Source organism: Nicotiana tabacum, chromosome 1 (genome assembly GCF_000715075.1).
Source record: "Nicotiana tabacum cultivar K326 chromosome 1, ASM71507v2, whole genome shotgun sequence".
NCBI lineage: Eukaryota > Viridiplantae > Streptophyta > Magnoliopsida > Solanales > Solanaceae > Nicotiana > Nicotiana tabacum.
In genome coordinates this window covers 13,856,894-13,874,658 of record NC_134080.1, presented here as the reverse complement: position 1 = coordinate 13,874,658, position 17,765 = coordinate 13,856,894, and the positions used below count along the sequence as shown (strand labels likewise).

The 17,765-nt window shown below is 36.0% G+C and overlaps 1 protein-coding gene across 1 annotated transcript; it reads right to left on the bottom strand.

Annotated features, from left to right (window-relative positions):
- Nucleotides 1-6,126: 6,126 nt before the first annotated feature.
- Nucleotides 6,127-9,819, bottom strand: LOC107762221 (UDP-galactose/UDP-glucose transporter 2-like). The gene is made up of 8 exons (XM_016580563.2): nucleotides 9,661-9,819; nucleotides 9,318-9,475; nucleotides 8,230-8,258; nucleotides 7,919-8,120; nucleotides 7,546-7,788; nucleotides 7,343-7,444; nucleotides 6,668-6,775; nucleotides 6,127-6,569 (listed from the first exon to the last, which is right to left on the bottom strand). Exons 2-8 carry the CDS (start codon nucleotides 9,441-9,443, stop codon nucleotides 6,324-6,326), a joined length of 1,056 nt encoding a protein of 351 aa, XP_016436049.1. The 5' UTR covers nucleotides 9,444-9,475; nucleotides 9,661-9,819; the 3' UTR covers nucleotides 6,127-6,323.
- Nucleotides 9,820-17,765: the final 7,946 nt, after the last annotated feature.

The following is a 17,765-nucleotide window of genomic DNA, read 5'->3' as shown; positions in this document are numbered from 1 at the left end:
GTGAAGAAAATGAGTTAGAAATCACTTACCAATCGTTTTGAAGAAGAAAAGTTGTTTGGAAAATCGCCTCTTAGGTTTTGGGTTTTTGAAAAGTGGAAAAAATGACTGAAAATCCCGAATTTATATATATGCTGGGGGCTGGCGCGGACCGCGCAAAAATACACCGCGGCCGTGTTGCTTCCAGCGTGGACCGCGCGGAAATGTACCGCGGCCGCGCCGAGGGAGGGAAGAAGTGGTCTCTCTCTGAACCCACCCAGCGCGGACCGCACTGATTTGGTGCGCGGCCGCGCTGGTCGGCCTGGCCACCCCCCTTTGAACCCCACCACGCGGACCGCACAGAAAAATGCCGCGGCCTCGTGGCTGCCAGCGCGGACTGCGCGGAAATGGCCGCGGCCGCGCCGGACCTGCAACACCTGAACCTGCAATTTTTTTTAAGTTAAGACCTCCCGGGCCCCACTCGAAACTCACCCGAGCCCTCGGGGCTTCAAACCAAAAATGTACACAACCTTAAAACATCTTACAGACTTACTCGTGCGATCAAATCACCAAGATAACATCATATACATAGAATCAAGCCTCAAAACACATGATTTTCTCTCAACTTTCATAAAACTCAAATTCCCCATTTTAAGTCTGAAACACGTCATATGACGTCCGTTTTTAGCCAAACTTTACAGATAGTGCTTAAAACATATTTAAGACTCGTACCAGGCGTCAGAACCAAAATACGAGCTCGATACCACAGTTTTCCGATCAATTTTCTTCTTCATCTTCCTTAAATAATTTCAGAAAACAATTTCACACAAAAATTCATTTCTCGGGCTTGGGACCTCGGAATTTACTTTCGGGCACACGCCCAAGTCCCATATTTTTTTACGGACCCTCCGGGATCGTCGAATCACAGGTCTGGGTCTGTTTCCCCAAAATGTTGACCGAAGTCAATATTATGCATATTAATATCAAAATTCATCAAATTTTTCACAAAATTCACATATTCTAAAATAAAAACTTTCCGGCTATGCGCCCGAACTGCGCACGCAAATTGAGGCAACTAAAAGCGAGGTTTTCAAGGCCTCGGAAGCACGGAACAAGGAAGAATTACGGTGATGACCCTTTGGGTCGTCACATGAATTCTTCTGTTTAATATTTCAGAGATATTTTGGTGTGTCAATATTATATTCGTGCTTTTATAATAATATAGACTCTCATATTTTTAAATGATTTTGGATAATATAATATATTTTCAAATGGAATTAGTAATAGGAATTTTTTAAGAAGTATATCATAAAAGTAATAGGATTACAAGGCTAATATATATTCCCAAAAATAATTATACTAATAGAATTCCTAAAGGTAATCATGTAGGATTCCTAATGTGTAGTATTATGTCCTAAAAATAATAGGATTATAAGGCTAATGTGTAGAATTCCAATTATATCCTTTTATTATGAGTTATTATGCTTAATATTAAAAGGTTATTTTTGTAATCCAACATTTTATTCATGCACTTATAAATATAGATATAAATATAGATATAGATTGTTGAAAGGTTTTTTCTAGTACTATGTGCAGTAGATAAAAACACAAGTTCGTACTAAGTGATGACATTAGGCTAGTTTTACTTAACCATAAGTCGCATATGTTTTTGCGACCTAGCTTAATTTTCTTTTCCAAATTCTAAAATTTTCCCACTTACGTCGAAAAAATTTCACATAAGTGAATTCATTATTATATCGTGACAGTCTACAGATTATTAATGAAACCATAAAACAGATAAATAAGAAAACAAAGTTACTGAAGATATATTTGGGAAGAAATTAGAAACTTTGAAAACTAGGGGTGTTCATGGTTCGGTTTTTCTCTAAAAACAAACCAAATCAAGTAAGTCGGTTTTTCAAATATTAAAACCAAACTAAATAAGTCGGTTTTTTCGATTATTTGTTGGTTTTTTCTTAATTATAAAACATACACTACCAAACACACATTTCGGCGACCACATTTTCAACGTAACACTATCAAATCAATTGCCCTTCGAGAAATCTATTATTTACCAAAATATATTGATGATAATTGAATCAAATTGTCACTCCCCGAACCTGGGCCTGGACGTAACACGACACTCGGTGCCTGACTACATGTGACCGAGCGAACCAACTGGCTGGCTGAATCAACATGTGGTATCATAACATACTGAATGCGGAAGATAAACTAACACATGCTGATATACTGAAAGTCTGGATGATATAAAACAAAGAGCGGAAATACTAATACAATTCTGAAACATATTTGTAGCCAACATAGCTTAATATGAAAAGCCCGTGACTTTGTCTAACTGTTACTCTAATCTATGAAGCCTCTATTTGAGTACTGAAAACACTGACTGTATGTGAATACTAAAGACTGTAGTAATGATAATGCCCCGAAAGAACTGGGATCACCAAATAGCTGGTACGAGAATCCTAGCGCTCAGAATCATCAACATGTAAATCATTACATGCATTGTGAGATGCAGGCCCCGGGCAAACGGGACGTCAGTACATTTGAATTGTACTGGTATGTAAAGCAACTGAAAGAAAGAATTATAAATGCTGAAACTGAAACTAAGCTGATAACTGAGAATTTATAATTGATAACTGAAATGATAACTATTTAAACTGAAACTGAAATGATAACTGATAATTGATAATTGATAGCTGATAACTGAACTGATAACTGGTAACTTATATGATAGCTGATAACTGAACGATAACTAATAATTGAACTGAAAGGAAGTAAGGATATGAATGCTCCCTCTTCTGAATGATGACCAACCTGTTTATCTGAATATTAAACTGCGGCCTCAAGCCCAATATATATATATATGCACAAACTACGGCCTCAGGCCCAAGTATACGTATACATAACTGCGACCTCAGGTCCAAAATGCATAAAGCATAAACTGCGACCTCAGGCCCAAAGATGCATAAAGCATAAACTGCGGCCTCAGGCCCAAATACAAGTGTTCAACATTCATGGATTTAAAATCAGGAACTGAGAATCATACTGCAATACATGATAGTGAAATACTGAATCACACTGAGTTACATGATACGGGAATACTGGATCACACTGAGTTACATAATACAGGAATACTGAATAGGACTAGACTGAGACATGTATTCTTGAACTGATTATGAACACTGAAACTTCAACTATTTATGGCATACTGAGTAATCTATACTAAGACTCGGGGGCATCAAACCCAAGTCTATATTGAATACGCACTGAGCTCACAACGTTCAGAATGAAAGTCATGAACGAGTTATGAAGCTAAAGAATAGAAGTTCTACAACGATTCAAGGAACTAAGCTTAACTATATTTCTGAGGCAATTGATACGTCATAAAGAAACGTAGTGTAGGGAGAATCATTAACATTCCCAAACATAGAGAGTTAACCTCACATAACTTAACTTCCTGCTCTTGAGCATAATACAACATTCGCCAACCCTTTCAACTTTAATCTATATCAATACAAGTCAAAGGGATTCCATATTAGCAATAATACTCATCTTTTGGTCACTTAGGCATTTTCTCAAACACTTGGTAGCATAAAGCTTCATAGTCCTTATTAATGGTGCTTCTACACCCAATAACCCATTCTCTTGCTCTTAGATAAATTCTAAAGTCTCAAATGGTTATAAACAACATTATTCTTTATCACCCATAAGGTAATCAACACCCATAACCAATAATAACCAATCAACAACCCAAACCTATCACCGTTCATGCTTTTCTATCAAACCCATCAACTCATATCTCATGAAATAGAGTCTATAATCATTAATTCAATGATAGAATCAACTAGAGGGTGAAGATATTACCTTTTTGAAGTTCAACCTCCTTGAATTCGAGTTCTAGAGTTTCTTCTCTCATCAATGATGTTCCAATCGAATATCTAATGATATGGAGGGTTTACCCATGTTAATAAGATGTTGAAAAATTGAAATAAACATATAATCACCATTAGAACTTACCTTGGGTGGTGGAGAGACCTTTAAGGAGTTAGGTTTTTGAGAGTTTTCCTTTCTAGGACAAGTTTTTATGTTTTGGGGTTGTAGGGGATGAAATAGGGCTTAATAAAACGACTTCCCAAGTCGTCCACCGCGTCCCGATTGGCTCGGCCACGGTCCCGACCGCGGTAAATCTCTGGAACACTGCCTCGCCACCACGGTCGCGGTAAAACGCGGCAGGACCGCGGTGGTTGCATACCATTCTATAAAACGGGCATAACCTTTTGCACATAACTCCGTTTGGGCTCCATAATATATCGTTGGAAAGTATTTCAAAGGCTTACAACTTTCATGCTTTGAGTTTTTCCAGATTTCTTTTACATCTTTACTAAAACCTGCTGGAAGACAGACCTTCTGCAAACTTAGTCGATTTTGTCAAATCTTATGCACCTCACTTTCCATCTTGATTTTGAAACAACTATTTTCATCCATAATCATCCCGATGGGACTTCACATGTTCAAAATATATCCTTACTACTCCTTTAACTCATTCATACCTAAGCCGAATTTTTACGGGGTGTTACACAAATAGTAATGAATAATTTAAGGACTCAATTAAAAATATATTATTTTTAACATGAAATAGATTCTTACACTTAACAAAAGAAAACTACCAATTAAACTAGAATGTAAAGGTAAAGAACTGTACTAAAAGTGCAAACGATTAATATTTACTCTAAAAATTTTAAAACTTTGTATAAAAGTATACATATATATAGATGTAATAATAAATTTTAAATAACTACTCCTATATTCGGTTTGGTTCGATTTTTTTTAATTAAAACCAAATCCAAACCAAATTTAATCGGTTTTAAAATTTCAAAACCAAAACCAAACCAAAGCAAACCAAAAAGTATCGGTTTTTTGGTCAGTTTGGTTCGGATTTTCGGATTTTTATGAACACCCCTAGTGAAAACAAAGTTCATATAAAAACTTCTATATTCTAAGAAATTAATTCATGTGCTACATATAAAAGTAAGTATCGTGCAATTTTCAATGTGTCATGACATTTGACATAAACGCATATTACTATGGATAAATATGAGTGGTAAAATTGAAGAATTCTTAAATTATAAGAAAGCGTCAAATTGTCGAAACCGACAAAATAAATCTCATAGAAGAAGAAACTAATGAACTATTAAGGAAAAGGGGATTATATATATCAGATGACAATATTTTAATTAAAGTTAAAAATCAGGAAGTTCACCACGTGAATTACTCGAATCCTAAAATTCAATTGAATTAGATCTTATTTAAATCGACTGTAACAATCTAAAATTGTTTACTTTTCTTTGTTCAGGTTATTATTAACTCATGCTCAGCATGAATAGTTAACTATTTATTTAAGTGTGTATTTTCTTTATACTCTTAAGTGTAAAACATTAAATTAGAAAACGAGTTTAAGTTTGATCTGAGTGTGTAAATATTTTACATTTGTGTGCCAGTAATTATAAAAATTGTAACTTGCTGAAACGGATTAAATTACAATGATATCATTAAAAAAAATTATTTACACCAATGGTGCAAACTTATTTTCTCATAGAAAATGGCAACTGACCACCAAAGGATATGGTGCAGCGGATGAGAACTGCTCTTCCCTTAACTAGAGGTTTCGAGTTTGAGCTCTGGATATGGAGAAATCCTTGGTAGGAGTGCTTCCACCTGAATGGGGCCCATGCGGTGCGAATCCGGATATAGTCGGGCTCCAATGAGGGTATCATACCTCGGGTGGGAAACCCCCCAAAAAAAGGCAACTGAACTCTCAGTATTCAACTACTAATCCTCTAACAATTATTCAAATAAATAAAATGTTATCAAATAGAACATTATTTAACTTATCAAATATAAACGGACTTTGCTTTGCTGCTGATATTTATGTCAAATTTTTTGCACTAAAAATCAAATCCATTCTTTCAATGTAAGGAACAAAATAACACCAGTCTACATCAATCAAAGAAATGGGGATCAAGAGAAGGAATATACTATATTCCATTCCATATATAGACAAACATAGAGCTTTTGTTATAGTATTCTGTTATATCTCTGTGTTTTTATGACAAAAATAAAGTCCAAATATTTCTAAAGAAAGCAAAGAGGTTCATGTAAACAAAAAGGATAGAGGACAAAAGTAGTTAGCAGCAACTACCAATAAACTTACTTTAGCTAAGAATTACTCCTGAAAAGCGAAACATGACAAATAAAAGTGAACGGAGGAAGTATTTTCTTTCTCTAAGGGAGGGGGAGGAATAGGAGGATGTTTTTACATAGGAAGCTCATACTAATGGCCTCTTTTCTTCATCTGGACTATTTTGTGATGATAAGTTTGCTTCTTTGTGATGATTTCGCCTAGTTGTGGTATCGGATTTCACAGCTTGTGAGGGAGGTTTACTGTCAGGCAATAGCCGCGAAACAATTCCCATTGACATTAACAGCAATCCGGAGCAATGTTGTTCTGTCAGTGGCTTAGTAAAGATCAAGTAAGACAACAACAATGTCACTGCCTTTCTTGCTGTGGTTACCTGTATGCGAAATGATCATAGAACGTTAACTCTAGCATCAGAGAAAAGAATGACAATAAGGCTGCAGATTTAGAGGATTAGAAAATCAGAAGATTTACCATAGCAGTAGTTGCAGCCCCAAAAATAGCAATGAGTGATAAAACTGAAATTTGACCAATGAACGTGGCCATTGCTTCGAATATAAGCACACCGTAAACATATGGATGCTACAAGATACACAACAAATGTTAGTCTAATATAAACTTTGTAGCAGCCAAACGAGAAAAGTTTCAACGAGTTCACTCAGAGTAAGACTATAATATTATCCATATAAAGGTTTGAGTGCTGTGTTATTTCTGAAACCGCTTCACATAGTTCTACTTATTTCATCATTCATAATTTGTTAATTACAATAGCAATAACAAAAGATCAGTGGAAAGCGGGCATGCTCGGATAACGGCTGCTCATTCTGTTTCACATTATGTTGCTCTGACAGTCTGACTGCACAAATCTGTCAAGCATGAACTACGATCACAAAAATGAATAAATCGTGCATTGATTTAAGGAATCATAACGACTAATTTAAGTGGACTATGAAGAATGGGCGAAACATTCATTCTTTTAAAGCAATTTGTTGAGGAACTCCCAATCGAGTGAGATGTTTCTCCAGATTAGACAATTCGAAATGAATGTAGTTTTGTCAATTTCTTATTCTCCATTATCTCAGGACAAACAAATGAAACAAGTGAACAAGGTATAATCCACAGAATCAGCAAGGAATTTTCCTTTTTAACCTCATAACAGGATTTCCATGCAGCAAAGAGTTCCCCTGTTAGTATCATGGGCACAAGTAGAAAAGGTGCACCGACAACTGTTGAGCAGTATAGCATCTCCATCTGATAGAAGAGTCAACACGACAATCAAATTGTTAAATACATGCAATAGGTGATTTAATCAGTGATGCAGAAACCATAAACATCAAACAAATAGTGAGCACCTGAGAAGTGTCAGGATTCACGGTAAAAATTGCTTCTTGATAATTACCCAGAAAAGAGTCCATCACCAAAGCACCAGTTATCATAATTACACCAATGATACTGAAGTTTGGTGAAGTATTGGCATCTGCTAAAGTGAAAAGTATTAGGCCCCCAACTAAAAGCACGGCCGATACATATTCTTGAACTGAGTATTTTCTTCTCCAACCAGGCATAAAGGCACCCATTACCATTACCGGTAGTACCTATACTCCAAAAATGAATATAGCCAGAATTAGACCAATGTAAAGTATTAAGACATCATAAGTTTCCTACACAAAAATCACCACATAACTAAGCATTCTGTCATTATTTGGAGTCCTGCATATAATATACCTTAGTGGATTTGAACATGATTTGTGCCGGATAGTTTAAATAAGCCAAGGAGCCTTTTGTTAATCCGTGAGAACCCATGAGTACAGCAGAAAGCTTCACATAAGTTTTCCACGGGTTCACCATTTGCTTAGTGGTGAAACCCTGCAAACGTATGAGAAATAGATATACAAAACCTTGTACAAAGGTAAAATACCACCCATAGCTGAAACCAAGATTGAGAAAAAAAATTGTCAGCGAGGAGTTTTATTTCAATATTATAGTGATGATCAAGGTGGGGAAAATAATTAGAGTTGAAGAAGACAGTAGTCTACCTGAATCCCAGTCGATTATATACATACTCCTGCAAATTGCAATTAAGAAAATTGAAGCAGTTATGTTGCATTGCAACACTGATTATGACTTAAAACTGAATTAGTACAAACTTGAGCCTAACAGAGGAGCGCTAAATATCAAAGAATTGAAAACTTGAAAAAATGAAAAAGAATTAAAGCACCATCCAACTTACCAAGACAATTGCATGAACAAAAGAGGCCTATGAAAAGTCTCACATCGGTCAAATTAAACCAGACTTACAACTAGAGTCAGATCGAGAATATTAAGTCTGTCTGTGCAAAATACCACCATTGCACACTCTATACAAGAACAACTACGCCTTAATCCCAAACATGTTCCGGTTTATTCATTCCGCTCAATTTTTGACCCATTTCATGCCAATATCCAAAATTTGGATTTCTCTAACACTAGAAACTCTATGCATTTCGTACTGACATACAAATCAATAGACAACACTGAACCTAATATAAGCATATACAACAGAGGCGGACCTACCCTTTGGGTAGGGGGGTCACTGGCACCCGTTAATTTCGGAAAAAACGTATGTGTATATGTGTACATATCTTCAATAACAATATATATTTTGATTGGCACCCTCAAATTCAAATCTTAGGCAGCTGCGTTAGTCGATTTGGGGGGCACAACTTGACTTTTAGTGCTTTTGCTTGGGTTCGATTCGGACTCTAACATTTGCTCAAATTGTTTTTCGACAGTGGTGCCCCCGTCACTTTCAGGCCTCTGATATACAATATTAAAACTAAGCCTTAACTCCTACTAATTGGAATTGCCCATATGGATTTTTTGATATTATTGTATCCAACTTTCATACTTAATTAACCATGATTGAGTGAAATGTATTCTCATTTTAACTTTTACCTGTTATATGGTTAAATTCTTTGGTTTGGGTGAAGTATAAGGCCTTTGTCATTAGAACAGAAGGAAAGCAGCAACTTTGTGACAAAACTCAAGCTCAATGTAACAGTAATCCAATGAACAAAAGTGATATATAAAACCGAAACAGCAGAATAATGATTGAAACAGGATTAAAAGAGAAAATGAAACAGACCTCGCACAAGCCATTGACGAGATAACCAAAGAAAAACCCAGAAGAGCAAATGAGGAATTGTTGCCATTTGGGTCTATCAGTTAGTGAAATTCCAAACAAAAACCTCGCTTGATCCTCATTCTTCATCTGCTTTCTCTTCCCTCAAACCCCTCAAAACTCTAACAAAAAAAAATAATTAAAAAGAAAATTTAACTTGAAAAATCAATAGCCCAATAGTTTACTGAATTCCAGTTAGAAAACAAAAAAGGCAGAGCCAACAGAAACAAAAGAGTGAAAAGATTCAGTTCACTTAGCAACAGAAGAAAAGAATAAGAATTTGGCTTAGACTTGTCATATAATTTACCTCTATATTTTTGTCTTTTCTTTTTTAAAGAGTTGGCTTAATTCTGGTAACTGAGGCCATAAAAGCAGGAGCCAGGAGGAAATATATGGGAAGAAAGGGGATTGAAACAAAGTTTACGTGAAGCTCTTTGAAGCGTTACTAGATTTTCATGGGGTTAATAATTTTGTGGGTATTAAATGAATTATTTATTTCCATATTATCGTATTTACTCCTATAAATAGTTTTGAATAGTCAACTATTTTTTCTTTTTTACTACTCTGTCCGTTTCAATTTATGTGAACATATTTGGCTGGACACAAAGTTTAAGAGAAGATGAAGACTTTTGAAATTTGTGGTCCTAAACAAGTCAAAAAAGGCTACAGAGTATTGGTGTGGTTATAAAAGCTTTTCATTAAGGGTAGAATTGCAAGTTTAAGCTAAATTGTTACCAAATTTTGAAAAGAATCATTCTTTTGGAACGGACCAAAAAGAAAATAGGTTCACATAAACTAGAACAGAGGGAGTACTACTATTACTATTATTTTAAAATATTTTAACTTTATAAAAGTTGAGCGTTTAGAGGGGAACCTTGGAGCAACCGTAATACTTACTCCATGTAAGATGTAACCTATAAAGGGCGGATTCGAAATTTTAGGTATATGGGTGCACTATTATAAAGAGGTAGATCCAGATTATAAATTTTTACGGGTTCAACATTTAGTTCTTACCATTGCACCTATTATACTATTAGAATTATAAGTTCAACATTAATTTTTTAACAATAATACTGTAATTTTCTTATATTTGTATCTATACTTCATGTTGAAAATATTGAAATTAGTTGAACCAATAGTCTATATGCTACATCATTCATGCTACAAGTTTTAATATACACATTTCATTTAATCATATAAGACTTTACAGTGATTTTTTTTTTAGAAATTTCAACGTGTGAAAATTTTTAAATAGTAAACCAACAAACAAAGAAAAAAAATAGTATTTAATTAATACGCAAACAGTGATACTAGACATGATTAATCCTCGTTGTCGATATCAATTATTTAGACTAGGTTTTGCGCTTGTTGACTTCCAATTCGTCGCTACTCGATCTCTTCTTCTATGAGAGTTAACAAAGACAATGATGATACTGTTAATCAAGTTCCTAATTAACTAAAGGTTCTCTAAAATAAATTAAAATTTCAGTGTGTTAACATTAAAATTAAAGTTACATTTGTACTTTGAATTTAGTCATTTTTTTATGGGGAGTGAAGGAGTAGTAGTAAATGAAACTCTGGCAAATTGATTTTTCTGCTGGTCAATATGTGAGGCTATTCCTTAGTTGGGTTTTTAGTCAGTTACGATTCGCTTTTTTTTTTCTTTTAGGAAAATAATACTGTATAGCCGCTATTAATATATATATATATATTTTAAATTTTATACACTTTTTCAGCTATCAAATGAAAATAGTTTTTGGCGCGAAGTAAAAGAGAAAAAAAAACTTTTCTTTACCCTTTTCCCTATTTATTGAACCTTTAAGCACAAATTTAATAAAATTAACTAAAAACCCAACCAATACTTTAGAAAAAGAGAAGAAAAATCGGATTGAAAAGGTCATTTCATAATTGGTTACCGTATTGGTAACTTGAGGAAGTAATTTGTCTACGTCCTCCAACTGAATTCGGTGGTTTCTATGACCATTGCTAATCATTTTGATTGAAAAAACAATGTAATTGTTTACTTTATGATCTGAACAACTAACTGAAAATTTTACTTGGCTATTAATTTATAATGGAAAAATAAAATTTATGTATATATGTTTATTAGGCTTGTAACTCTAAAGATTTGCCTTTATTTTTTGGTGGGGAAAAAATTGCACTTAAAACAAATTAAAGGGAAAATCTTTCTCTTAATAATAGGTCAGCTTGACATGAATTTGAACTAATAGGATCAAAATGTTTGTGAGTTACCAAATGTAAAAAGGAAAAAATAGCAACTTTACGTATTTTACAACATGACATCTATTCTAGGTTTCTCACTTTATCACTTTCTAACCAAAGACGGATGAAATTTATTTGAATCAAGTACTTTAACCGCACACACAAATTTATATATAAATTTTTTTTATAATTGTAATAAATAGTATATATAAATCTGTCACTTTAAAAATACAACGAATTTATTGATTAGTATATTGAATCCACAAAATTTAAATTCCAGATTCGATTTTGTTGATAACTCAAGTTCATATTATATTACTTACTCATAATGTCTAAAGTAATTTTCTGTCGCGGTGGTTGTCTTATTACTTGGAACTTGTTCATTTTATCAGCAGAATTTGTATGTCTCTTTCTTGGGGTCAAGGGAGCAATGTGCGTAAGTTCAGGGGGCATTACTTCATTCAAATTTTGGCATTTTTTCCATGTATGTTGTGTCAGGGCTCTGTAGCGGTCACATTCACATTCCAGTAATGCCAAACAAATGTTGTGCAATTCTAAAGACAAGTAAAAAATAAGTCAGCAAATAGTCTGTGCTGGGTAAGCAAACTCGAGTCCGAAATCTTTTTAATCATTTTTTGGACAAAAAATACTTTTGTATTACTTTAAAAAAAAGTTATATAAATAAGTAAAACGCAATATTATACTGTAAATTACTTTAACGAAAATTTTGCCGTTAAAGTAATTCGCAATATAGTACTGCGTTTTACTTAAATTTTTTTTTTTTTTGTAATTCGCAGTACTATACTGCGTTTTACTAAGATGCTGGGCCCAACTATATTTTATTAAAGCTGTTCGCAGTATTATACTGCGTTTTACTTAAAACGCAGTATAATACTGCGAACAGCTTCAATAAAATATAGCCCCTTCTTCTTCCTTGGACCACTGAACCGAAGAAAACCAAACACCTTCGATTCTGCTGGTCCCCCCCTCCCCCGTGTCGTCAAACTTCAAAAAAAATAAAATTTGGGCCCCACCCGTCACCTAAAGAACAAGGAGTGTAGGTTCCACATACAAGACAAGCTTTGGATTCCTTCTTTCGGGTGCAAAAATTCGATTTCAATCAAATTTAAAAAACTTAAATCGAGGTATTTCAATTTTGTTTATGTCGAAACTCATATAGTACATGCATATTTGTATTGTTTAATGTGTTTCCATGTTAATTTGTGTTATGTTTGTGTTTAAATTTGTATCTTATTTATACCCGGATTGATTTATTAGCTTTGGTACAAAAAATTGTTAAAATTTGATAAATTATTTGTATTGTTAAAAAATTAATATTATTTATTTTGTTTGTTGTTCATATTTGTGTTTTATGTTAGTTGTTTTTATATGTAATAGTGACCTTTTAGCGTAGTAAAATAAATAGCCTTTTAGCGTAGTAAAATATAGAGCCTTTAGTGTAGTAAAATATAGAGCCTTTTAGTGTAGTAAAATATAGAGCGTGTTAGTGTTGTAAAATATAGAGCCTTTTAGCGTAGTAAAATGTAGAGTCTTTTAGCGTAGAGTCTATGTAGTTTAAGTATGTAGTAACTGCAAACTCTATCCAATTACACTTTTACAAAATTAATTATTTAATTTATAACAATAAACTTACAAAAGTAACAAATTCCTATATGTTGTAAAATTAACTCAAATATCGAGCCTGGACCCCATACATAATTATTCAGTCCAATTTTAAACATAATTAATTATTTAATTTATTAAGTTAGCACACACAATTCTAAAAATGTTAAAATTGACACGCATAATAATTAAGGATAACTCGGTGCTACCGGGCCTCAAAAATCGAGCCTGGAACCCATACATAATTATTCAGTCCAATTGTAAACATAATTAATTATTTAATTTATTAAGCTAGAACACACAATTGTAAAAATGTTAAAATTGACACGAATAATAATTAAGGATAACTCGGTGCTACCGGGCCTAAAAAAATGAGCCTGGAACCCATACATAATTATTCAGTCCAATTGTAAACATAATTAATTATTTAATTTATTAAGCTAACACACACAATTCTAAAAATGTTGAAATTGACATGCATAATAATTAAGGATAACTCGGTGCTACCGGGCCTTAAAAATCGAGCCTGGAACCCATACATAATTATTCAGTCCAATTGTAAACATAATTAATTATTTAATTTATTAAGCTAACACACACAATTAATTTTGTTTAAATTATAGTAGACGACATGGACTTTCCTCCGCCTGCGCATCCCGGACCTACCAAGGATCAGCTACTAGTGTTGCAGGGCGACCATAGGTCCTCCTTTGTATGGGAGGGACAGCTTTCGATGCAGCCTCTCCGCCCCAGGAGACTTGACGATTTGTGGGAGTTCATCGGGGAGCATCCTTTCCATGCCCGTGTAATCGCGTGCCTACAGGTTACGGGCTTCTATATGATTTTTGAGCTTGGACGGATGCAGCTTGATTGGTCTCTCATCACGGCCTTGGTAGAGCGGTGGCGACCGGAGACACACACTTTTCACTTGCCCACTGGAGAGGCCACCATCACGCTGGAGGATGTTCAGGTTTTGTACGGGCTGCGCGTAGATGGACAGGCCGTAGCACTGCCCCAGTACATTAGATCCATGACGCGTGCACAATTTTTGGATATGATGGGCCATCTTACTGGTTATAGACCTCAGGGTGACACTGGGGGCAGTCGCGTTGCTTTGTCAGTCATCAAAGATCATATGGCATTTTTGCACCCAGACATTACCGGCGAGACTGAGGATCTCCACATTGAGAGGTACACGCGATTGGCGCTGCTCCTGCTTTTCGGGTGTGTCTTGTTCCCGAACACTTCGGGAAGTAAAGTGAGTATGCTCTTTCTCCATCATCTTCAGCAGTTAGATGGTTTACCCCAGTACAGTTAGGGTGTTGCTGTTCTCGCATACCTATATAGGAGCATGTGTCGGGCGAGCATGGGCCCAGCGGTGGACATATGTGGTTTTCTGCCCCTCCTACAGGTGACAACATTTTCGAATACTCTGTTCATTTCTCCGAATTCTATATGGTCGAAATGAGTCATAAATTTTACATCAAGCTTTTATCTTAGGTTTGGGCATGACAGCGGATCATGCCGTTGCAGCCACCTCTACCACCACTTGCGCCTGGTGAGGCTTATCCGTTTCTCCCTCTAGCTTCTAGGTGGATTCTCCGGCGTGGGAACTATCGAGGGACCGATGCTCATCATAATCTCCCCCTTATCAGGGATGTGCCAGATATGCTGGTGGACGGATAGGTAAATATGTACCTATACTTACTTGTTTTAAATTGAGTTGTGTTGCGCATACTCACTTTTATGTTATTATTTGGTAGTTCATTTGGACGCCATACAGCGACGAGTTGCTAGCTCAGCTGCCCTTTTATTGCTCAGTCGATCGATTGCTTTGGAGCACCTCCATCCCGATGATCTTCTTTGATATGGTTGAGTATCATACCACAGAGCGTGTGCTTCGCCAGTTTCACCGTCTCCAGCCTATACCGAGGGAGCCTAGATGGGTGGCTATACACTATCAGCGAGATGACCGTGCCAGGCTGGACGATATATATATGGGATGGCTAGAGCAGCAGGTCCATATTTGGGAGGAGCAGCGAGCTGACCGTATTCCGCCATCACCTATATTTACCCAGCATGCCACTATTCATATGTATGCGTCATGGTACCGCCGTCACACCCGACTGATTATCGGGAACCCCATTCATGTACTTGGCGAGCGCTACAGACCATACGCCGGGAGACACGAGGCACTGGTATGTTTTTGGCTTATTAATATCGTATAATTGTTATATTGCATTATTTAATTAATATTTTAAATATTTCACTGGCTATTGGGCATCATCACCTCTACCAGTTGGGACAGGAGATATAGCAGCATACCGACATCCCTGCAGTCGTTGACTATGGCCGGCGGGTGGCACAGTTGGCTCGTCGGACCCTGTTTCAGGCGAGAAATGCCGCGAGGTTGGACCACGAGGCTCAGTATGCGGTGCTAGAGGACTACCATCGGGGTAGGGGTGTCCCACGAGGCAGGGGTAGGACACGAGGGAGGGGTGCCCCACAAGGTCGCAGGGGTCGCGGGGGACGGCGAGGAGATGGTCCCCAGCAAGGGTGCGTTGAGGCACCTGTCGACCCACCTGTTGAGGGACATGATGAGGACTTTGGAGTTGTGGCGCTTGGAGATGATCAGCCGGGTTATATACCTCGGGAAGATGAGCCTTCCAGCAACATGCCTTCGTACAGTTGTGAGCACGTGATTTTTGCTTTAACGAAAACTACTCCAAAAATAAATCAAAAAATAGAATAAATTACTTTTACTGTGTAATTTTTGAATTTGCGTGGTGTTAAATGTTTGTGTTATGTCCGTAAATATTTATTTTGTCAAAATAAATCAAAAAAATAAAATAAAATAAAATACATATTGCATGCATATAGGATTTAATTATGCATTTAAGAGATAATTTAAATAAAATCACAAAAAATATGCATTGGTCCTATTTTAAATGTTTCACTGTGTGATTGATTTTTTGTCTATGTGTTAAATAATTGTTATAGAGTAATTAATATATTTTTGTGAAGTTAAAATGGTTTTATAGTTAAAATTAGAAATTTAAATTAGAAAATGAATTAATTGAAAAAAATAAAATAAAAATATACAAGTGTAAAGATTGGACCTGGATTAAAATCTAGGCCCAAATCAATTTACCCCCCTGTCAGCCCAATCCAAATAGCCTGTCCGATCCAGTCCCGAGTTAAGACCAAACGACGTCGTTTGATCACCACTTATCAAGGGCCGTTGGATTAAATACAACCAACGGCCAAGATCTCATCACCCTAACCCAAGACCCTTACCCGATCCGATACCCGGTTCAACCCGTCCCCCTAACTTAAACCAAACGACACCGTTTGGTTAAGTGAGTAGATCTCAGCCATCCATTCTACTTGATCCAACGGACGATACCAGTCCACCCCACCCCTATATAAATCCCAAACCTTACCCCGGCCCCTAACCAAACACCCCCCCTTCCTACACTGTTCATCATCGTCCCAAACCCCCACTCCTAACCCTAGCCGCCCTAGGATTCCACCGCCTGAAACCCGGCGGCATCAACGCCGCCGGTCACCATCTTGACACCCCAGAACCCCCTGAACACCCTCTATACGAATATGTTACCCGCTTGGTTCGAATCTCCCTGAAGGTTCTCGAATCTTCATTTGAAGATTCGAGCCAAGTTCAGATCTAAACCAAACAGCACCTAGTTAACACCATAGCTTCCCCTAGTCATCCTGGGTATGGATCTGTTGGTTGTTTGGCTCGAATCAGTTCTGAACTTCTCGAATCTTCTTTTGAAGATTCGAGCCAAATAAAAATTACCCAGATCTGTTTCAAACTCACACCAGTTACCCCCTGGCCTCCCTCGTGCCTAGGGCATCTTTGGTTCTTCTTGAATCTGACCAGAAATGGTTAAATCCCAAATCGAGTTTTTAAGAACCCTAAAAATACCAAACTTTTGGATTCTGTTCAGATTAAGTGAAGATTGAGGTTTAATCGACCTTAGTCGAAGTATTTTCAGTGGAAAATACTTCGACTAAGGTCAGTTTGATTTCAAACAAAAATCCGAAATCCAAATTGAGTTCGAGTCGGAATAAAATTGAAGATTCAAAGGTATTTTTTCTATTTATTTTTGTGTATTATACATGTATTTTTGTGTTTGTTTTAGTCTGTGTAATTTTTCCATCTGTTATTATCATACTGTCTCCTACCCGTCTACCTAATTTTTAAATGTGAATTGTTTCTGATTGATTGTGCTTAGTTACAATGTGTGTAATCGACTCGATTTAGTTCGTCGATTAGTTATATTATGAATTTTCATTCATAATAATACTAATTGAAACAACCTGTTTTCTATCATTATGTACTGTTTGTTGACAGATATTGTAGATAATCATCAGTTAAATCATCCTGGTTTATATGAATCTGTCAATAAATGTTGTATATATGTTGTTGTCTGAACATTAAAGTTTCAGGGCATTACCAGTATTGGCAATGATCCTGTATGTGTCTGATTTTGGTTCAATGTCAAATCCAGTCTGAATTGTTATGATAACTTCAGTAATATG